The 22,907-nt window shown below is 53.7% G+C and overlaps 1 protein-coding gene across 2 annotated transcripts in view; it reads right to left on the reverse strand.

The window, feature by feature from the left end:
* The window catches only part of LETM1 (leucine zipper and EF-hand containing transmembrane protein 1), a 45,612-nt gene extending 29,028 nt beyond the window's left edge, over window positions 1-16,584 (reverse strand). The window contains exons 1-2 of one of the 2 annotated variants that reach the window (XM_034958189.3): window positions 13,247-16,584; window positions 6,579-6,639 (exon numbers count right to left, since the gene is read on the reverse strand). In XM_034958189.3, the coding sequence (XP_034814080.1) occupies window positions 6,579-6,639; window positions 13,247-13,328 (143 nt within the window). In that variant the 5' untranslated portion in view covers window positions 13,329-16,584. The remainder of the gene's footprint in view (window positions 1-6,578; window positions 6,640-13,246) is intronic. The other variant, XM_034958188.3, reaches the window with a different exon arrangement.
* Window positions 16,585-22,907: the final 6,323 nt, after the last annotated feature.

Below are 22,907 nucleotides of genomic sequence, written 5' to 3' on the forward strand. Positions count from 1 at the left end.
TGACATCTGGCCGTCTTAGAGACCAGGTGCACACTGTGTGCACCACATTTGCTTTCTCCCAACTGGAATGTAGGCCAGCGAGGGCCAGAGAGCAGGCTCGAGGCCTCACAGGCAGCAGTGGGAGGCTGGCACTAACCCAGACCCATCTCGGTCCACGCTGCATCGGCCCCAGTGGCCGCCTGTGCCATATCCACCCACAGAAAGGCCTTGAGGAGGCCACTGCAGCCTAAGCTTCTGCAGCATAGACCGTGCCTGGCCCAGAACCTATGGTTTGTGTGCAACACAGAGACCATCATCTGACCGCAGCGTGGTGCCACACCACCATTTACAGTCCAAAATTCAAACAGCTGACCTGCGCGAGGCCCATTCAGCCTCACGATCTCCTGCGTGTCTTGCCTGGCACACTAGAAACTCCCCTGCTGATTGGACACAAATCCCCCTGGGTGGCCCGAGCTCACCTAAAAGGCCATGTGTGTCGCATAACTTCACATCAGCTCCTCCTGCTTCCATCAGCTCTCTGTGCCTGGCCTGACGCCAGCAGCAAGGCCCGAGCTCCGGAGCAGACTGTTAGAGCTCAAATTCCAGCTCCACTACTTACTGCTGCGTGAACTTGACTGAGTAATTTAACCTCTCTGTGCTTTGGGAGCATTCCTCGTGAATTTGTGTGTTAACAGATACTAAGTACCAGGACGGTACCTGCAACGTGGGAACACCCACCAACGACGTGGCTCTCGTGATTACCACCGCCTTGCAGCCTCGGCGAAGCCACCAATCAGGGCTGGAAGCCAGGCGGGGAACTCTCTGGACCCGCTGCTTGTTTCTCAGATGGGGATCCTCGGCTTGCAGCCCAGAGAGGGCAGTGCGGCTGGTGCAGGGCACTGTCAGCCCAGGGCAGCTTAGAGCGAGCACACACCAGGATCAGAAGCCCGAGCAGCAGGGGCTCCACTCTGCACCAGTAATGGTCTGGGGACCTCCCCCAAGAACTCTCCCAGGCTCAAAATCTTCCCTCAATTACAGACATGCAAACCCAACACTGACCTCATGGAGAGGTTCTCAAGAATACGGGAAATAAGACACGTGGAAGGTGCCTGGTGGACACCAATGAGGCCTGGGAGGGGTGGGAAGGGGGACAGGCACCCCACCTCGGTCACCTCCCCAATCCCTGTGAGGGCAGCTTCAGACTCTCTCCGGGCGCTGGCCCAGCCCCAGCCACCATGTCTCTAGGTTCTCCTCAGCTCTGGGGTCACCTCTGAGCCAGGAAGGGGCCCCTGAATCCACGCAGTCTTGAGTCAAGGCGTGCCGAGAGCCGAGCCACACAGAATGCAGCAGAGCCCACGCAGGCTCAGACTGCCCCCTGGCCAGGCTGTGTTCCTTCTGTGAGGTGGGCTCACCTCCCTGTGTGGGTGATGACAGTGCCCACACATGGGAATACACCTCCTCCCTGCATCAAGCTGAATTACACAACTCCACAACCCTCAGTTAGCAAGGAAGATGGTGGCTTCCACAAGAAGGCATGATGCCAGCAGTCACGGGGTGTTGACAGGCAAAGACGAAGACTCGGAAAAACAGACCAGGCAGAGAAGCACACGGTGGATTCAGTGAAGGCAGGGAGCCATCCAGAGTTGGGCACACCTGCAGGGGCCTGGTCCTCACCACAGTAACATCCCCCGGCAAATCCCATCAGCATTCACGCTAAGTACAGATTTAGAAATAAAAATAGCCTCACATCAGCTGAGGTTTCCCCACTGAGTGAGATTCAAGTTTGCTGGGTCTCACAACTGCTGTCTTATAGTTTGCTTACCCAAAGTCTGGGTGCTGCTTCTCTGCCTTTGTTTCTATGAGAAAGAAGGCTGGAAGCTGCTACATAATGTCCACGATGTTCTCTTGGATCAAAAATACTCCAGCAGGGCGCAGTGGCTCACATCTGTAATCCCAGCGCTTTGGGAGGCCAACGTGGGTGGATCACTTGAGGCTGGGAGTTCAAGACCAGCCTGGCCAACATAGTGAAACCCTGTCTCTACTAAAACTACAAAAATTAGCAGGGCGTGGTGGCACACACCTGTAATCTCAGTTACTTGGAGGGCTGAGGCGTGAGAACTGCTTGAAGCTGGGAGGTGGAGGCTGCAGGGAGGCAGAGGCTACAGTGAGCCGAGATTGTGCCACTGCACTCCAGCCTAGGTGACAGAGTGAGACTGTCTTAAAAAAAAAAAAATGCTCTATCAGCTGGGCACCATGGCTCACACCTGTAATCCCAGCACTGCACGAGGCCAAGGCAGGAGCGCTGCTCAAGTCCAGGAGTTCGAACCCAGCCTGGGCAACATAGTGAGACCCTGTCTCTACAGAAAAAAAAAAAAAAAAAAAAAAAAAAGGCCAGGCACAGTGGCTCACGCCTGTAATCCTAGCACTTTGGGAGGCCGAGGCGGGCAGATCATGAGGTCAGGAGTTTGAGACCAGCCTGGCCAATATGGTGAAACCCCGTCTTTACTAAAAGTACAAAAATTAGCTGGGCATGGTGGCACACGCCTATCATCTCAGCTACTCGGGAGGCTGAGGCAGGAGAATTGCTTGAACTTGGGAGGCGGAGGTTGCAGTGAGCCGAGATTGTGCCACTACACCCCAGCCTGGGCGATGGAGTGAGACTCTGTCTCCCGCACCCCCCCCAAAAAAATGATCCACCTACTCACCCTCAGAGATCTGGGCCATTTCATCTGAGGATTACCTGCATCTGTAAAATAACTGTTTACAAAAACTAATGTAAATGGTTACCATTTATAGCTACTTATCTGGTGACTACAAGGCTCACACCTGTAATCCCAGCACTTTGGAAGGCCGAGGTAGGTGGATCACCTGAGGTCAGGAGTTCGAGATGAGCCTGGCCAATGTGGTGAAAACTGTATTTTTGTACTAAAAATGCAAAGGTGTTTATATTGTGTGACCAAATAAAAAGTAAAATTTTTTGGCTGCTGAAACATTACCACCATCCATAATTCTTTTTTCTTTTTTTTTTTTGAGACACAGTTTTGCTCTGTCATCCAGGCTGGAGTGCAGTGGCACAATCTGGGCTCACTGCAACCTCCACCTTCCAGGTTCACGAAGTTCTCCTGCCTCAGCCACCAAGTAGCTGGGATTATAGGCATGTGCCACCACGCCCAGGTAATTTTTGTATTTTTAGTAGAGATGAAGTTTCGCCATGTTGGCCAGGCTGGTCTTGAACTCCTAACCTCAAGTGATCTGCCCGCCTCGGATTACAGGCATGAGATTACAGGCATGAGCCGCTGCACCTTGCCTCATCCATAATTATTATATTATTATTTTTTTTGAGACAGACTCTCCCTCAGTTGCCCAGGCTGGAGTGCAGCGGTGTGATCCTGGCTCACTGCAACCTCCACCTCCTGGGTTCAAGCGATTCTCCTGCCTCAGCCTCCCAAGTACCTGAGACTACAGGCGCGCACCATCACACCCAGTTATTTTTGTATTTTTAGTAGAGATGGGGTTTCACCATATTGGCCAGGCTGGTCTTGAACTTCTGGCCTCAAGTGATCTGCCCACCTCAACTTCCCAAAGTGCTGGGATTAGAGACGTGAGCCACTGTGCCCGGCCTCATCCATAATTCTTGATAAGCAGACAAGTCCATCAAAACAGCTGTACAGTCCTCATTGTTTAAATTTTTAAGTAGATGTTCAAAATTGGTAACTTTAAAAAAAGTTACGTGAATAAACTACAGCTTTTATGTTTTGTTGTTAGCCCAGGCTGGAGTACAGTGGCGCCATCTTGGCTCACTGCAACTGCCACCTCCCGGGTCCCGGTTCAAGCAATTCTCCTGCCTCAGCCTCCTGAGTAGCTGGGATTACAAGAACATACCACCATGCCCAGCTGATTTTTGTATTTTTATTAGAGATGGGGTTTCACCATGTTGGCTAGGCTGGTCTTGAACTCCTGACCTCGTGATCTGCCCAACTCAGCCTCCAAAAGTGTTGGGATTACAGGTGTGAGCCACCGTACCCGGCCAGCATTTATGTTTTAGTATGAAATTTAAATGCTAAAAAGTTGCTTGACAAATTCAACATCCATTCCTAATAAAAAGAGTAACAGACAGAACAAAGATTACTTAAACCCAAAAGCTAACATCATATGTCACAAACACTAGATCCTGTATTTTCTGCTATTGTGATACCGCATGACTGACTACAGCTGTTCTGACACAGATCTGGCTACTGAGCTAAGAAATGAAACCACCTCAGAAGCAGAAGCCCTGGGAAAGAAGAGGCAGATGATTACTATGTACTAAGATCACAGCCATAAACTAAACCTGGGCTGCTACAAGAGCTGAACAAATAACAGGAAAGGGGCCAGATACAAGAAAATTGTACAACTTAGCAACTTACGGGACAGCAATGATCACTTAGAAAAGATAATGAAAAGAAATAATGAAAATAATAAACATCTGGGAATTATCTAAAATGCAATGCATGTGGCCTATACAAAGAAAACAGGCCGGGTGCAGTGGCTCACACCTGTAATCCCAGCACTTTGGGAGGCCAAAGGCAGGAGGACTGATTGAGTCCAGGAGTTCAAGAGCAGCCTGGACAACATAGTGAGAACCTGTCTCTACAAAAAAATACCAAAAAGAAAAAAATTTAGCAAGGCATGTTGGTAATGCCTGTAGTCCCAGCTACTCAGGAGGCTAAGGTGGGAGAATGGCTTGAGCCTGGGAGATCAAAGCTGCAGTGAGCCATGATTGCACCACTGCACTCTAGCCTGGGCAATGAACAGAATGAGATCCTGTCTCAAAAAAAAAAAAAAGTAATATTCCTTCCCAACTGGTTTAATGACACTTCAGATACAATCCCAAAAAGACTGTTTTAGAAGTGAAATGGTTCAGCTCATCTAGAAGGAAGGTTCAGACTGACGAGGTTTGGGGGAACTGGTCCCCAGGGAGGAACAACTGCTGGAGAACTCACTAAAGAAAATAACGGGAGCAGCTGGGCGCGGTGGCTCACACCTGTAATCCCAGCACTTTGGGAGGCCGAGGTAGGTGGATCACCTGAGGTCAGGAGTTTGAGATGAGCCTGGCTAATGTGGTGAAAATTTTCTACTTTTGTACTAAAAATGCAAAAATTAGCTGGGTGTGGTGGCAGCGTCTCTAATCCCAGCTACTAGGGAGGCTGAGGCAGGAGAATCGCTTGAACCCGGGAGGCAGAGGTTGCAGTGAGCCAAGATCGCACCACTGCACTCTAGCCTAGGTGACAAGAACAAAACTCGGTCTCAAAAAAAAAAAAAAAAAAAAAAATTAGCTGGGTGTGGTGGCGGCGTCTCTAATCCCAGCTACTCGGGAGGCTGAGGCAGATAACTGCTTGAACCCGGGAGGTGGAGACTGCAGTGGGCGGAGATCACGCCACTGCATTCCAGCTTGGCGGCAGCGCGAGACTGTCTCAAAAAAAATAAAAATAATAAAAAAAAAAGAAAATGCAACCTTAAGCAAAAAGACATAAGAAAACCAATTTCTTTTCTCATCCAAAGTTATAATAAAACGTTATTCGTGGACCTTAAAGTTGCAGTTTCTGCCAGGCATGGTGGCTCACACCTATAATCCCAGCACTTTGGGAGGCTAAGGCAGGCGGATCACGGGAGGTCAGGAGTTCAAGACCAGCCTGGTCAACATGGTGAAACCCCGTCTCTAATAAAAATACAAAAATTAGCCAGGTGCGGCCGGACGCGGTGGCTCATGCCTGTAATCCCAGCACTTTGGGAGGCCATGGCAGGCGGATCACGAGGTCAGGAGATTGAGACCATCCTGGCTAACACGGTGAAACCCCATCTCTACTAAAAATACAAAAAATTAGCCGGGCATGGTGGCGGGCGCCTGTAGTTCCAGCTACTTGGGAGGCTGAGGCAGGAGGATGGCATGAACCCAGGAGGTGGATCTTGCAATGAGCTGATATTGCGCCACTGCACTCCAGCCTGGGTGACAGAGCGAGACTCCGTCTCAAAAAAAAAAAAAAAAAAAATTAGCCAGGTGCAGTGAGGCATGCCTGTAATCCCAGCTACTCGGGAGGTTGAAGCAGGAGAATTACTTGAACCTGGGAGGCGGAGGTTGCAGTGAGCCAAGCATGTGCCACTGCACTCCAGTCTGGGTGACAGAGCAAGGCTCTGTCTCAAAAAAAAAAAAAAAAAAAAAGTTGCAGTTTCCAAGAACCTACAGACATTAAATGAGACTTGCTGTACATCAAAATACTGACACTGGGCACTTTGAGGGCACAGTGGCCAGTGCCCACTCCAACTGGGAGTCCAACAATTAAATTCCATTTAATTCCTGTTACGGGACAGGAAGCCTTCTGTCCCCAGCTCTCCAAGTGCAACTGGGCACTGAGGTTAGGAATGTTTCTATACTGCCTATAGATTCACTGAGGCATGTGACAATCATTTTCAAAATGGAAAGATAAAGGTTTAAAAGAAACAAAGAACAGGAAAGTAGGATACACTGTTTCCCTCAAAAATCAAGAGTCACTCCTGACTCTCCACCATTTTCAAACCCTGTTTTCAAACAGACAGGTGCAGAGTGATACTGATTTACTCACAGGCAGTTCCTCAACCCCAGGGTGCTGGCACAGCTGAGATGAGCAGGATCCCCTGGACTACCTGTAACAGGAACAGGGGAAAATAAATGAGTAGTAAATCAGGGATTTATACTGATACCTTTTTTTGTTGTTGGTTTTTGGAGTTTCGCTCTTGCGCCCAGGCTAGAGTGCAATGGCATGATCTCGGTTCACTGCAACCTCCACCTCCTGGGTTTAATCGATTCTCCTGCCTCAGCCTCCTGAGTGGCTGGAATTACAGGTGCCCACCACCATGCCCAGCTAATTTTTTTTTTTTTTTTTTTTTAGTAGAGACAGGGTTTCATTCACCATGTTGGTCAGGCTGGTCTCAAACTGCTGACCTCAGGTGATCCGCCCGCCTTGGCCTCCCAAAGTGCTGGGATTACAGGCATGAGCCACCGTGCCCAGCCTTTTGTTCATTTTGATTTATTTGACTTTGCCCAGGCTGGAATGCAGTGGTACAGTCATGGCTCCCTGCAGCCTTGAACTCCTGGGCTCAAGGGATCCTTTTGCCTCAGCCTCCCAAGTAGCTGGGACTACAGGTGTGCACCATCATGCCAGGCTAATTTTTGTAAAGACGGGGTTTCGTTTTGTTGCCTAGGCTGGTCTCCAACTTTTGGCCTCAAGCAACCCTCCTGCATTGGTCTCCCAAAGTGTTGGGATTACAGGCGTGAGCCACCACGCCCAGCCTGAAACCTTCTTTTAAGTCTGAAAGAAGGCGGGGCGCCGTGGCTCACGCCTGTAATCCCAGCACTTTGGGAGGCAAAGGCGAGTGGATCACCTGAGGCCAGGAGTTCAAGACCAGCTTGACCAGCGGTGAAACCTCGTCCCTACTAAAAATACAAAATTAGCCGGGTATGGTGGCACATGCTTGTAATCCCAGCTACTTGGGAGGCTGAGTCAGGAGAATCGCTTGAACCTGGGAGGCAAAGGTTGCAGTGAGCTGAGATCGCACCATTGCACTCCAGCCTGGGCAACAAGAGTGAAACTCCGTCTCAAAAAGAAAAAAAAAATCTGAAAGAATACAGATCTCTTTTGTAGAAACCTCTGTAAGTTTCTGGAAGCCAGTTCTGAGTGTTGGAAGGTTTCAGAGCACTGCTAAGTGAAGGGTCTGCCCCAGTTATGAAAACAGTATCTGAAAGTAGTCCTAAAAAAAGATGGGAAGCCTCAAGTAGATCCTGACTCCAGACACCCCAAGAGGGAAGCCAAGCAGGCCAGCCCTAGGGAGGGAGCACTCCTACCGGTGGCACCATCCCCACTCACTTCAGCTGGCTCTAGTGGAAACATGACCTCTATGCAGACAGCCCTATAGAGCAAGCAATGATCCCAAGGGGCAAGAGCTGTAAGAATTACTACAACCGGACTGGGCGCAGTGGCTCATGCCTGTAATCCCAGCACAGACGTGAACCCGGGAGGCGGAGCTTGCAGTGAGCTGAGATCGCACCACTGCACTGCAGCCTGGGCGACAGAGCAAGACTCTGTCTCAAAAAAAAAAAAAAAAAAGAATTACTAGAACCACAGGCCGGGCATGGTGGCTCACCCCTGTAATCCCAGCACTTTGGGAGGCTGAGGCGGGTGGATCACCTGAGGTCAGGAGTTCAAGACCGGCCTGGCCCACATGGTGAAACCCCATCTCCACAAAAATAAAAAAAAATTAGCCGGACATGATGGCAGGTGCCTGTAATCCCAGCTACTCGGGAGGCTGAGGCAGGATAATCACCTGAACCCGGGAGGCAGAGGTTGCAGTGAGCTGAGATCGCGCCATTGCACTCAAAAAAAAAAAAAAAAAAGAGAGAAGAACCACAAAAACACCAAGAGTAAGCCATTTCTTGTATAAACAACAGTGATAAGTGTACAGCACATTTTTAGGATTTCAACATGTTTTTGATGCTTTCCCCAACTTGCTCTAGTTCCTATAAGCATAAAGTCAGAGTTCATTCATATTACTGACATTCAGAGCCCATTGTGATCAAACTTCATGCTGGGAACAAGACTGGAATAGGAGCAGCAGGGCCAGAGGCACCAGCCCACGGAGGTGCCAGGCCAGGCTGTGCAGAGGATAGGCGGTGCCGGGAGACAGCAGGTAGCACCCTGAGATGCCCAGTGACCTTGAACCTCCAGGCAGTGGGGTTGCAATGAGTCAACAGCCAGGGAGCAGCAAGTGCAGCTTTAAGATGGGGGGAGCTCACTCCAGCCGGCAACGAGAGCCACCGTGAGAGGAGGGACAAGATGGGGAGGGCAGGCACTGACCCTGCTCCTAGTGGACCGAAACGTCACTTCACCTCATTTAACAGGAGGCAACTCTCCTGGTTCTGTGGGGAAGGAAATTCCTACTACGTGCCACATTTAGGGCTTGTAACAGTCCGGTCTGTGAACTGGGAGCTGGGTTAAGGGGAAAATGTTGGCTATGTTCTCATACACAGCAAGTTACATTTTAAGTTAAAATTCAAAGCACAGCACACGTGAGCATGCCACGGCTCTTCTCACTCCAGCTGAGACTAGCTTTGGCCCCCACCTTTCTCCACATGAAGAGGGCCCAGCGCATTCTCCGCTATCCTCCCCACACCATGGTACCTTCAGCCCCTCCACCCCTGCCCCGGCCAGCTCCTGTGCCTCAAGGGCTCCGCCCGGCAAGCAGGCAGGCTGGCAGGTCTCCCAGAGTTCCCTGATCTGTCCCCCAGTGACCCTACCTTCTCTCTAACACTGCCTGTCCCACTGGCTCCCTTACTAGGCTCTCCCCAAAACCTGTTCTGACGGCTTCTGTCCCCAGCTCTCCAAGGAACCCCCAGTCAAGGCCGTTCGGGGTGATGGGGATCATTGCTCCATGTCCCTCACGAGCACAGGTGTCATCTGTGGCCAGGCCCTGCTGGGAGCCCTTCTGTTCTTTTTTCCAACACCAACGAATTCTCCAACTGGGAGTCCAACAATTTAATTCCATACTGACACTACCCAGAGTTAGTGCAGACCTCACAGGGTACGGGCTCAGTCCCACAAGACTGCCCCCACTCCATGTGCCCAGGCTTACCCAACTTCAGCTGACCACACATTTGAGGGTTCCCATGACCGCCTTGGTTTTGATCATTCACAAGAATGACTCAGATGTCAGCAATGGGCTCTACTTACTATCCCAGTTTATTATAAAGGGTACCTGGTACCCAGGAACAACCAGACAGCAAGGCCAGGGAGGTCCCCAGCACAGGATCCTTCTTCCTGTGGAGCTAGGTGGACACCAGTGGGAAGCCTCAACAGCCTCCTCATCCAGAAGTTCCCATCAAGGCTTCATGACTGATTACAGTATTGGCCCACTGGCCATGGGGACTGAACTAAATCTCCAAACCCTCTCCCCTCCCTGGAAGGGGCAGGAAGTTCCCACCCTCTAATCACAGCATGGCCAGCACCTCAATCTAAGGGCCTGCCTGGAGTCACCTCATCAGCATAAACTCAGGTGCAGTGATAACAAATAACAGAAGACACTCCCAAACGCATGCCTGTAATCCTAGCACTTTGGGAGGCCAAGGAGGGTGGATCGCTGTTGAGCTCAGGAGTTAAGCCTGGGCAACAGAGACCCTGTCTACAAAAATTTTAAAACATCAGCTGGCAGGAGGATCGCTTAGAGGCTGCGGTGAGCCATGATCAAGCTACTGCACTCCAGCCTGGGTGACAGAGCAAGACCCTGTCTCAAAATACAAACAAATGAAAAAAGACACTCCCATCATTCAGGAAACTTCCAGGGTTTTCAGCCCTCAGTGCTGGTGCCAGGATCAGGTCAAAGAACAAACAAACCTTTCTTCACCTGGCTTCACCCGTGCCACTCCTGGGAGATCCTCCCTACCTGACCTCCACCTCCTCCCCAGGCAATCTCTTCCCTGACTTGAATACACACGCCCCACAGGTCTGATGGGCACGGCACAGTCCACACCTCCAAGAACTCTCAACTAGCGCCCCTCCTCATTCTGCTCCTCCCCAAGTCCTCCCCAGTTTCAACAAATGGCACTGTTGTCCCCAGGCGGCTCAGGCCAGAGGTCACCTCTCCCACACAGCCCTTAGAGTCAACCCTGCTTCTGCTCATAAAGCGACTTCCTCCCAAAAAGGACAATATAGAGAGGTGGGAGAAGAGTAACTGGGCAGTGAAAAACCTGACAAACACCACTTCAGCCTACTAATCAAGGTCAACATCAACAGTGACAAATCATTTGGACAGCATGGAGCCTCGACGTGATGTGATAAGGATGCTTCACCTCTGTGGTCTTCCTCCTGAAAAACCATCTTTCCCAGCTTAATCATGAGGAAACATCAAGAAATACCAGTAGAGCAGCACCCTACACTCCACCTGGGCAGTACTCCTCAAAGCTGTCAAGGTCACTGCAGACAAGGAAAGCCTGAGAGGCAATCAAGAAGGGTGGTACAGATGGGTCCTGGGACAGAAAAAGGACCTCAGAATGAAGAACGGGAGAGTAAAGAAAATCTGAATATGTTATGGACTTTAGTGAACAGTAACAGATCAAGGTCAGTTCATTAACTGTGACAACGAACCCTACTCATCTAAGATGTTAATAGCAGGGGCCTGCAGCACTCCACTCGGTCTATCACTCATCAGTTCAGGGACCTCCTCCACAGTCCAGCCCTGGGTCTCACTGGCTCTGAAATCCCTACTGTTTCTACAGCAGACCTGCCAGTGTCCCTGTCACAAAGCACAGTAGTAACTACAGAAGACATTTGTGTTCCTGAAATGACAGAATCGCACATAAAAAGCTAATTATTATTATTATTTATCAAAAATCTGATACATAAGCACGAAGTGTTAAAAGTACTTTTATCACCATCAAGAGGTCCAGAGAGAGCTCTAACATCTAACACAGCAACTGGAAAGACCACATGCTGAGCTCCACCTTCAGACTGTGCAGTTCCACCACTCAACATCCTCTCACCACTCCAAAAGTTTCAGTGGCTAACCAGCCATTATTGTAAAACTTACAAGAATTGGCCAGGCGAGGTGGCTCACGCCCGAAATCCCAGCACTTTGGGAGGCTGAGGTGGGTGGATCACGAGGTCAGGAGTTCAAGACCGGCCTGACCAACATGGGGAAACCCCATCTCTACTAAAAATACAAAAATCAGCCAGGCATGAGGGTGTGCGCCTGTAATCCCAGCTACTCAGGAGGCTGAGGCAGGAGAATCGCTTGAACCTGGAAGGCAGAGGTTGCAGTTAGCCAAGATCATGCCACTGCACTCCAGCCTGGATGACAGAGCGAGACTCCATTTCAAAAAAAAAAAAAAAAAAATTACAAGAATTGGGGGCCGGGCGCGGTGGCTCACGCCTGTAATCCCAGCACTTTGGGAGGCCGAGGTGGGTGGATCATCTGAGGTCAGGAGTTCGAGACCCGCCTGGCCAAGACGGAGAAAACAGTCTCTACTAAAAATACAAAAATTAGCCAGTCGTGATGGCGGGTGCCTATAATTCCAGCAACTCGGCAGGCTGAGGTAAGAGAATCACTTGAACCCAGGAGGTGGAGGTTGCAGTGAGCCAAGATCACACCACTGCACTCTAGCCTGAGCAACAGATTGAGACTCTGTCTTTAAAAAAAAAAAAAAAAAATACAAGAATTGGGAGGATACATTCAGGGCAACTTCAATCTGTCTCTCTGGGGGTGGGGAACAGAGACAAGAATATTGAAGCTGGGTGCCTGGGCATGGTGGCTCCTGTAATCCCAGCACTTTGGGAGGCCAAAGCAGGAGGATCAGTTGAGCCTTGGAGTTCAAGACCAGGCTGGGCAACATATCAAGACCCTGTCTCTACAAAAAAACTACAAAAAAAAAAAAAATTAGCTGGGTGTTGTGTGGCACAACTAACAACTTGGGAGGCTGAGGCAGAAGGATAGCTTGAGCCCAGGAGTTTGAGGTGCAGGGAGTATGATCGCACCACTGCACTAATTATTTTACTTGAGTCCCTCTTAGCAAGTTTTATGTTTATTCCAATTTTACAAATAAGGACATAAACTCAAATAAGTTGGTTAATTAGAGAGAGAGAGGAGGTGGGCACATCCTGGGACAGCATTCACTCCAGACAGCACCTGAGGCTAGGGGGGCTAAAGCCACGCACCCTGAGGACCCTCAGCGGCTCCGGAGTCCCCGTGTTCCCCGGGTGCAGGTCGCGGCCTAATCACACCACAGGGGTTTGTAGGTGCTGGCATCACCTCATCAGTGACGGACCAGGAAGGCTCCTGCAGCCCAGCAGGTCCTGCTCGCCGGTGTCTGCCCTGCCCACCCAGTCTCGTCTCCGGGACCCCAAACGTGACCAAAGGGCACGGCCGTCCTCGTGCGTGGACGACACGTTCCACCAAGCTTACTCGCGCAGGGCGCGCCAGGGCTGCCCAGCCCTTCAGAATTTTCCCAAGCCTGTCTCTGAGGCAGTGACCCGGGGGACCCGGCCGCCTAAGGTCACAACACGCGGCAGAGGCCCAGCGGCTCCGCCCGGCGCTGGCGGCCCAGCCCGCGACGAGACCCGGGGCCCCACGGTCCCGCAGGGGCTCCGGAGGCCGGGACCACCGGGCTCCCCGCATCGCCGTGACAACCAGCCCGAACCCGCGGGTCGTCCGCGCTCCCGACCCACCAGCGGGGAGCCGGCCCCGCCCTGGGGCGCCCGCCGCTTACCCCGCGGGACGGTGTACCGAGGCGGCGGCGGGAGGCGGGCGGGCGCCCGGCCGCGGCAGCTCCTCAGTAAGATGGACGCCATGTGCTCGGGCGCGGCGGCCGCTCCGGCCTCCTGCGCTGCCTCCTTCTCCGCGGCGGCCGCGGCTCTTCGCCGTCCCGGCGGCGCTTCAGACCCGGCCCGCGCGGACGGCTGACAGAGGCGGCTGGCCTCGGACGGGAGGCGCTCTGCTCAAGGACCCGGCACCAGCGGCGGCCTTGTCCCGGCACAGGCGTCCGGAGGCGCAGGGCGGGGCGGCCAAGCCGCGGCTCCCATTGGGCCCCTCAGCGCCCGCCGCTGGCCAGGTGAGGGGCGGACCGCGCCACCGCGGACTACCGGTTCCGGCGTGCACCGGGACGGCCTGCACGCTGGGGTGCGGACTACCGATCCCGGCGTGCACCGGAGCGGCGGAGTACCCTGAGGCGCGGACTACCGGTCCCGGCGTGCACCGGGGCGGCTGGCTCCTGGGGCTCGCTGCATCCTGGTTCCCGTCGTACCGTGGACGCCGGGGCTCCCAGCGTGGCGGCCGCAGGAGCTGAGGGAGTCGGCCGCGCTTGCGCGGGGACTGTCTTTTCGTCTCCGGGCGGCGGCAGCAGCGCGTGTGTCCGGAACTTTTCTGGGACTAAGTCCTGCACCCACGAGTAGAAAACGGCTCCTGGGAGCTTGGGGCTCCAAGGGCAAGTCAGGGGACGCTGGGGATGGAGAGGCGCCCTCGACGCCCTCGGCCGCGGTCCCTCGCCGGCCCCCCTGCTCTGTGGCTCTGCCCTCGGCGGTCCGCACTCTGGCGCGCGCAGCCCTGAGTGCCTCTTCCCTGCGTACCGGGCGGCGCTCCCCAGATACGGCGCTGCTCGGCGTCGGGGGTCCCCGTCACCACTGGGGGGACGGGAGCGCAGGGTCCCGCCCCGAAGGACAGGGCCATGCCGGCCCCTGGAGGCGAGGGCACTAGGCCGGGTGGCGGCGCAGCCAGCATAGCAGCCCCCCATCCCGGCACACCGCGTCCTCCCGTCTGAGCGGGAGGGGTGGATATGGGTCCTGCGTTGGCGCGGGGGGACCCCTCGTTTCGCTCTGGCCTAAGCAGCCCCTGGGGTCCCGCGCGCCGCAAGAGCGCCAGATTTCCTAACCTGGGCCATACCCTGTCCGCTCCACTTCCCAGTCCAAGAAGGAACAGCCGAAGCCCAGGACGCCAAGGACCTGGCTCGAAGTCTCCAGAATTCCCGCCACAGCTGGGCTGGGCTCGCGGACCGCTCATGCGCCGTCTCCCAGGAGCCTCCCCCAGCCCAGTTTAACAGCCAGCCCTGAGCAGTCCAGGGGAGAGAGACCGTGCAGCCTCCTAGCAGACCGTGACCTCTGAGCTCCACCTTCCCCTTCCTTCCCTAAGATGAGGATCCCTGAGTTGGGGCAGAGAAAGCAGGCAGGGAGAAATATGGGGACCTGCGGCGCTGGGGGCCCAGCTGGTGGAGATCTCCAGCTAGGAGATCCCCAGCACAGCACTTGCCCTGCCCTCTGTCTTGTTCAGGGATGTAACCTGCCTCCTTCTGCTTCTCCGCGGCACCTCAGGGCACCGCCTGGGGAGGGTCTTGTAGTGCACACTCAGCATCTCTGTTCCCTGGAGCGCATGGGGTGTGAAACGCCTGATGCCAGCCAGCTCCCCAGTCTTGAGAGGCTGGTTGAATGGCACATCTCCCTAGGAGGCTCCCTCCCCAGGGTCCCCTCTGCCCCTGCTGTCCATGCAGTCGGTCCTCACCCATCAGGAAAACGTAGCCTGCTTGCCTGGGTGGTTTTCCCCAGCAGGAACTGCCAGGTACTGGGCCTGGATGGGCTTGGATTCCCCATCTCAGTGGGAGAAGGGGGCATTGTTTAGTGCAGGGCACTTTGAAGCCGTCTGTAAGTCCCTGTGTCCACACCGGTCAGTGGGCACTGCAGACATCAAATGCAGACTGAGTTTAAGCACAACTAGGCCTGAACCTACGCCTGTGCTGCCAACAGACATGAAGGGGCCCCTTTTCCACTCATCCCCCAAGAGGCAAGAGGGGGATACAGAAGGATAGTCCTTGCCTCCCCACCCAGGGTTGGACCTGAGCTGGAGTGGACAGTTGGTCAGGGTCAGAAAGAACTGGACTTTTTATGGCCCAGCTGTAGGACTTTTTATGGCCCAGCTGTAGGACTGTATGTCCTAGTCCTGGTCTGGACATTGGTTCTGAGCACCAGATGACCCTGCCCGATGCTGGCTAGGGAGGGTGACCCCGGGGAGGGTGCAAGAAACAGTGCTCCTCCCGTTAATGCTGTGGGGTCCCAGGTGTCCCGGCAAGGCCAGGCAGGAGGTGGTGACTGCCCCATCTGTGCTAGTGCCTGTTTACAGGACTTTGAATGACACTGAAAGAGGAGGGAAGCCCTCCCCGCAGTCTCCACCCTGCCCAAAGTGCTGGGTGTGAGGAAATGTGGAACACACCCTCGCCTGCAGTTGGGATGACCCACCATCCCTGGACCAGAACAAGGAAAGCCTGGCAGCGGAGAGCCAACAGCAGGACTGACACAGGCAGGTGCTGTCTGCGATGCTCGTGCAGCCCAGGCAGGGTGGGATCTTAGATAAATTTTCAACAATTAAAATAGCTGTGATCAGGCGCAGTGACTCACACCTGTAATCCCAGCACTTTGGGAGGCCGAGGCGGGCTGATCACGGGGTCATGAGATCGAGACCAGCCTGGCCAACATGGTGAAACCCTGTCTACTAAAAATACAAAAATTAGCTGGGCATTATGGTGCATGCCTGTAATCCCAGCTACTCGGGAGGCTGAGGCAGGAGAACTGCTTGAACCAGGGAGTCAGAGGTTACAGTGAGCCAAGATTGTGCCACTGCACTTCAGCCTGGTGACAGAGCGAGACTGTCGCAAAAAAAAAAAAAAAAAAAAAAAAAAAAATAGGTCAAAAGACATAAGTAGAAATCTGGCATCCAGCCAGCTGACTGTGCACCCTTAAGGCTGGAATGAGGCCGTCCAGTCCCACATCTCCATATGCAGCAGAACAAGGGCACAGAACCATGGTGCAGTGGTTTAATAGCAAGCACTGTTTTTAGCCTTTTTCTCTTCTCCTTTTTTTTTTTTTTGGTTGGGGAAACTTCCTTTTCCTTCTCCCTATGTTCCTCACAAATCACACATAACCTTCCATAGTCACTTGGTGTGTATACAAGTGACAGTAGAGAAACAGGGCAGGAAGCCCAGGCAGCACACGGGCCCCAGTTAGGGAGGTTAGGGATCCCGTTAGGGAGGGCGGTTAGGGATCTAGTTAGGGAGGGCAGTTAGGGATCTAGTTAGGGAGGGGGCTAGGGACTAGTCAGGCAGCTTAGGGACCTAGTTGGGGTTGGGACCTAGTTGGGGGGTTTAGGGATCTAGTTAGGGAAGGGGGGCTAGGGATCTAGTTAGGGAGGAAGTTAGGGATCTAGTTAGGGAGGGGGGTTAGGGATCTAGTTAGGGAGGTTAGGGAACCAGCTAGCGAACTAGAGGAAGACTTAGAAGGGTTGTGTGCTGCACTTGACCCATGCTCTGGTGAAAAGCAGCCAGAGTTGCATTTGCCCAGATTGGGGATTTGCTGGGAAGTATGATGAAGGAAGAGAGACAAGGATGTTTGCAAGAGACTATGAGGCTTGTCCCAGGAATTGAAACTGGGGAGAAAGAAAGGGAAGAACAGGAGGGGGCAGCGGGAGACAGCAGAAGATAGCAGGATCACTGGCCTGTGGGCTGAGAGGGGTTTGGAGCCAGGTACCAGAACAAGTAAGCTGACGAAAGTGGGATGCTCCACACAGGGTGCTTGCACTTACTGGTGATGGCAGGGGCTAGGGTGACAGCCCAGGAGAAAAACCTTGGATACCAGGTCACCTTGCAGCTGGGAGAAGCTTTAGCCAGGTACACGCAGCAGGAGAAGTGGAGGTCAGCCTCCAGCCTCCAGCCTCCTCTCACCCCACTGAGGAACCACCTGCAGATAAAAGTGGTGGTTTTGGGCCAAGCACAGTGGCTCGAACCTGTAATCCCAGCACTTTGGAAGGCTGAGGTGGGCAGATCACGAGGTCAGGAGATCGAGACCATCCCGGCCAACATGGTGAAACCCCGTCTCTACTAAAAATACAAAAATTAGCTGGGCATGGTGGCATATGCCGGTAATCCCAGCTGCTTGAGAGGCTGAGGCAGGAGAATCGCTTGAACCCCGGAGATGGAGGTTGCAGTGAGCTGAGATCACGCCACTACACTCCAGTGTACACTACACTACATTGCATTTTTTGAGACATACCTAGACTCCGTCTCAAAAAAAAAAAAAAAAAGTGGTGGCTTTGGGCTGGGACATGGGAGGGCTATGCATTTGGATTTTTTTTTTTTAATTGAAATAGGGCCTCACTCTGTTGCCCAGTCTGGGGTGCAGTGGTATGATCACGGCTCACTACAGCCTTGACCTCTGGGCTCAAGCGATCTTCCTGCCTCAGCCTCCTTGAGTAGCTGGGACCACAAGCATGTGCCACCATGCCTGGCTAATTATTTAATTTTTTGTAGAGACAGGGTCTCACTATGTTGCCCAGGGTGTTCTTGAATTCCTGGCCTCAAGTGAGCCTCCTGCCTCAGCTTCCCAAAGTGCTGGGATTATAGGCAAGAGCCACCATGCTTGACCTAAATTTGTTGTTGTTGTTTTATTTAATTTAAAAAAAATTTTATTTGAATCAATGGAACCCACTATATATATGTGTATGTGTGTGTGTATATATATATATATATATTTTTTTTTTAGACAGGGTCTCGCCCTGTTGCCCAGGCTGAAGTGCAGTGGTGCAAAATCATAGCTCACTGCAGCCTCCACCTCCCGGGCTCAAGGGATCCTCCCACCTTAGCCTCTAGAGTACCTAGGACTATAAGCACACGCCACCATGCCTGGCTAATTTATGTATTTTTTTGTAGAGATGGGGTCTCGCCACATTGTCCAGGCTGGTCTTGAACTCTTGGGCTCAAGCAATCCACCTACCTTGGCCTCCCAGAATGCTGGGATTACAGGCTCCCTGCTCCCTTTTGGATTTCCACTCTGGGAACAGCCAGCTGCCAGGTCATGAGGACACTCAGATAGCCTGTAGAGACCCACATGGGGAAGAACTGAGGGTAGTCCATTATGCAGCAATAGATAACTAAGACAGGATGTGCCTAGAGAATTTGCTCTAGGACACAGTCCCAGTTCCCAGGGCATGGGTCCTGGCGTCTCAGCTGCATACCAAGCCTGTGGGCTGAGAGGGGTTTGGAGCCAGGTACCAAAGCATTCATGAAGGACATTGATGAGGTTAGAATGAGGTCTCTCCATGCAGGCTGGGCCAGAATTCCTATGGCAGTTGCTTCCTGTTAAGTCCAGGTGGCCTCATCCTGAGCAGGTGCAGCCCACTCCTCAGCCAAGGACAGTGGGACATCTCAGGCTTCCCTGCAAACCCTTTCCTCTCCAGGGCCTTCCCCACAGATTCCAGCTGTGCTACTGCCCCCAGTTCAGTGGGGTGCTGCACACTGGTGCTCTGGCTGGGCTCCACCTTCTGCACATAGATTTTCTTTTTTTTCTTTTCTTTTCTTTTTTAATTTTATTGTACTTTAAGTTCCAGGATGCATGTGCAGAACGTGCAAGTTTGTTACGTAGGTAAACGTGCGCCACGGTGGTTTGCTGCACCTAGATTTGCTTTTTATTTTTTATTTTTTGAGACAGAGTCTCTGTCACCCAGGCTGGAGTGCAGTGGCGTGATCATAGCTCACTGCCGCCTTGAACTCCCAGGCTCAAGCAATCCTCCTGCCTCGGCCTCTGGAGTAGCTAGGACTACAGGCATACACCACCATGCTCGGCTAATTTTTAAATTTTTGTAGAGATGAGGTCTCCTTATGTTGCCCAGGTTGGTCTCCAACTCGGGTTCAAGCCATCCACCTGCCTGGGCCTCCCAGAGTGCTGGGATTACAGGCGGGAGCTACTGTGCCCAGCCAGATTTGCTTTTTAGATCCTTCTACATTTGTGGGGAAACTGGTGAACTCTGAATTGACCCTGGTGATCAGTTAATAGTAAGGGACCAGTGTTGGTTTCCACCAAGCTACCCTGGAAATGTAAGATGTTACCATTAGGGGAAACCAGGTTGGGGGACTCCCTATGATCTTCGCAGCTTTTCAGTAAATCTAAAATTATTGCAGTAAAAAACAGTAAAACATCTGGCTGGCTGGCAGAAGGGGAGGCAGCCTCTGTCCTGCGTGGCTGTCCCAGACTGGCTGGGGTGGCACTCTGGCTGTCCCTGGTCAGTCCCTAACTCAGGCTGCCAAAGACGGTCGCCAGTCTAGGGAAGAAGCGGCCCAACGCGCTCCCCAAAGACGTCGCTGCAGGCACAGGGTTTAGGAAGAACTTTTATTTTCTTCCTTCTGCTGCTGTGGGTTTTAATTTCCTGCCATTTTCATAATTAAAAAAAGAAGTGCTATTTTAGCAAGAAACAATGTTTCTTTAGCCAAAGCCAGAGTGAGTGGGCAGCAATGGCCGCGCGCCCTGCTCTGGGTGGTCCCGACCCCGGGGAAGTCCCTGTGCAGAACGGGGGCTGCGGGGGCGGCAGGAGGAAGTGGGGGGCGCGGCACCCAGGCCTCGCTGTCTTCCCTCAGAGGGACCTCGCGCTGCAAAATCCGAAGAGCCCGGCTGGGGCGGGGTCGCGGGGTGCGCGGGAACCGGGGCCTGGGACGGGGCGGGGCCTAGCCAGGGCCTCCACGGAAGCGAGGCCAGGACTGGGGAGTTGGGGGTGGGGGGGTCGTGGCTGAGTGGGTGCCCTGAGGGCGGTCAAGGACCCCGCGGGCCTCTTCTCCTGCCTGGACACTGCGCTTGCCTGGTTATCACCAGTCCCAGCCCTGCCGTCCTGGGGAGAGGGAGAAGGCGTGCAGGTGAGCGCCACGCCCTGGGGCTGGCTCTGACCTGACACCAGGTCCCAACTGTAGTTGCTAAGGTCCTGCAACTAGTTAGAGAGGTGTTGTAGAGCCAGGTGCTCATGGTTGTAATCCCAGTGCTTTGGGAGGTGGAGGCAGGACGATTGCTAGAGCTTAGGAGTTTGAGATCAGTCTAGGCAACATAGCTAGACCCCCCCACCAAAAAAACCAAAAAAACAAAAAACGAAATCGGTCGTGGTCTTATGGGCCTGTAGTCCCAGGTACTCAGGAAGCACAGGCGGGAGGATCGCTTGAGCCTCGGAGGTCAAGGCTGCAGTGAGTCGTGATCGTGCCATTGCACTCCAGCGTGGGCGACAGAGCTGAGACCTTGTCTCAAAAGAGAGATTTTCGGGCCCTAACCTGGTATCTCTAAGTGCAAGCTCACTTGGAAATAGAGTCTTTGCCGATGTAATCAAGGTAAGATAAGGTTATTAGGAAGGGCCCTACTCCAATAGATCTGTGCTCCTCCTAAGAGAAAACAGACTCAGGCGATGTGCAAGGCAGAGGCCACGTGACCACGGAGCCAGGGATCAGAGGTTGCCACCAAAGGACTGAGGCAAGCACCGGAAGCTGAGGAGATACCAGGGAGGACCCTCCCCAAAACCTCCCACCCTGCTGGCAACTTGTTTTCAGGCTCCTAGGCTCCAGAACGATGAGGGTAACTTTCTGGCGTTTTGTGGTCCTAAGAAACTGGTAGGAGCGGGAACCTGGCCTGGGAGCCCCCCAGTCCAGTCCAGAGGTAGTGTTCATGGGGCTATGGGGGATGAAGGAGGGCTCTAGAGGAAGTTGTCCCTCAGCTGAGAGCTGGCACAGCGAGAGGGGTAAAGTTCAGATTGGTGCTTGCCAAAGGTGGGTGTCTGACTGTCCAAGGGGTGACACCAGTGCGGGTCACCTCTGAGGCCTGGGGCTCTGCTTGCTTGGGTGGCCTCTCCAGGAAGCATCTTTGTGGGGAGATAGATTTCCAGTTGCCCCCACGACTGAAGCCTGGTCCTGATGTGTGGTTTATTCTTGGAGGTGACCACTGGGACTCAGCCAGGACACAGGGAGGGAAGTGGGGCTCCTCAGCTGGATTTCAGCCCCCATGTCCATCACCCCTACCCGATGGGGACCCCAACTCAGTGGAAGCTCTGCTCACATGGCCCTAAGACGCCTTGCAGTGCTGCCCGTGGGCTTCCAGTGGCTGCAGCTGTCACTCCCATGGGCCATCCCAGGGAACCAATGTGGCCTTTGGGCTGAGTGGGAGCTGGGACAGAGCCAGAACTTGGGAAAGGTGAGGTTCCAACCCGGAGACCAGAGTGGTTAGGCTGGGAAAGGGTTGTTGGGAGGGCCTCAGGGGAGGCCCTTCTGGCCCTAGCTGCGGCTCTGCTTCAGCTCTGGACCTGCTGGGCCCTGAGTTGAGGGGATGGGGCCTCCTTCCCTCCCCTCCTTGGAGGCAGGAGCCACCTGGGGCCTGGGAGGCGGGGCAGCTTGAGGCTGCTGGTTTCCACTTGGAAGCCCTCTTTATCTGGCCTGGGACAGAGAAAGGCTGGGGTCAGAGTGCACACATCTCCATGGAAACGGCAATGAGCCTGGCCCCTGGGGGACCCCAGCCCTGGTGGGGGTTGGGGAGGCCAAGCCAGGGCTCAGGGGCTCCTTTGGCAGCAGCCTTTATAGGGAGGTCAGGGCCAGGAGGTACCAGACATGCAGCCATGAAGAGCCACATGGAAGGGAGAGAGGACTCTCCCTCCTAGGGCTGTAGGCCCCGAGTAGGCGGTGACTATACGGCTGACAGCCAGATACAGAGCTTTTGGTTAGAGAAAAGAGGAGAGTCATAAAGAGATTAAAGAGCCAGGCTCTGCCTGGCTGCTACTGTCCCTGACCACCTGCTCAGGGTCACTCTGGTCCCACCCAGGACCCAGGCCCCCCTCCGATGGCCCGTACCAACCTGCCTGAGGCCTGCCCTCCAAGGACGACTTCTCTCAGCCTTCAGGGATGGGGAAGCAGCCCTGGCTGTCAGAACGTCCCAGCAGTCTCTGTGCCCAAAGCATTATCCTGCGGGACTGAAGCATCAACAGCCCACCCTGGAGCCTCTCAGATGAGCCCGGACGACACACCTGCAAATGGCAAGCACCTCAGACGAGGGCCTCCTTTCTGCAGGAACCCACCAGAGGTGTCTGGTGCGGACCTGTTCCTTCTTGCTCTTTTTTTTTTTTTTCTTGAGACAGAGTTTCTCACTCTTGTTGCCCAGGCTGGAGTGCAATGGCACAGTCTCAGCTCACTGTACCTCTGCCTCCCAGGTTTAAGCGATTCTCATGCCTCAGCCTCCCAAGTAGCTGGGACTACAAGCATATGCCACCACACCCAGCTAATTTTTGTATTTTTAGTAGAGATGGGGTTTCACTATATTGGCCAGGCTGGTCTCAAACTCCTGACCTCAGGTGATCCACCCGCCTCGGCCTCCCAAAGTGCTGGGACTACAGGCATGAGCCACCACCCCAGCCCCTTCTTGCTCTTGAGAGCAACAACACACATCGCCTTTGGGGAGAGGCCCCTGGTGTGTGTGTGGGGGGGATTGGGGTGCAGAGCTGGCCAGACTCAACTGCAAGGGGCTCAGGACCACCCGAGAGAGCTTGTCTGGGCTCAGGGAGGCTTGCGCTGGGCAGGAGAAGACCAGCCAGCCCCAGATAACTTT

This window comes from Pan paniscus, chromosome 3 (assembly GCF_029289425.2).
Source record: "Pan paniscus chromosome 3, NHGRI_mPanPan1-v2.0_pri, whole genome shotgun sequence".
Classification (NCBI taxonomy): Eukaryota; Metazoa; Chordata; class Mammalia; order Primates; family Hominidae; genus Pan; species Pan paniscus.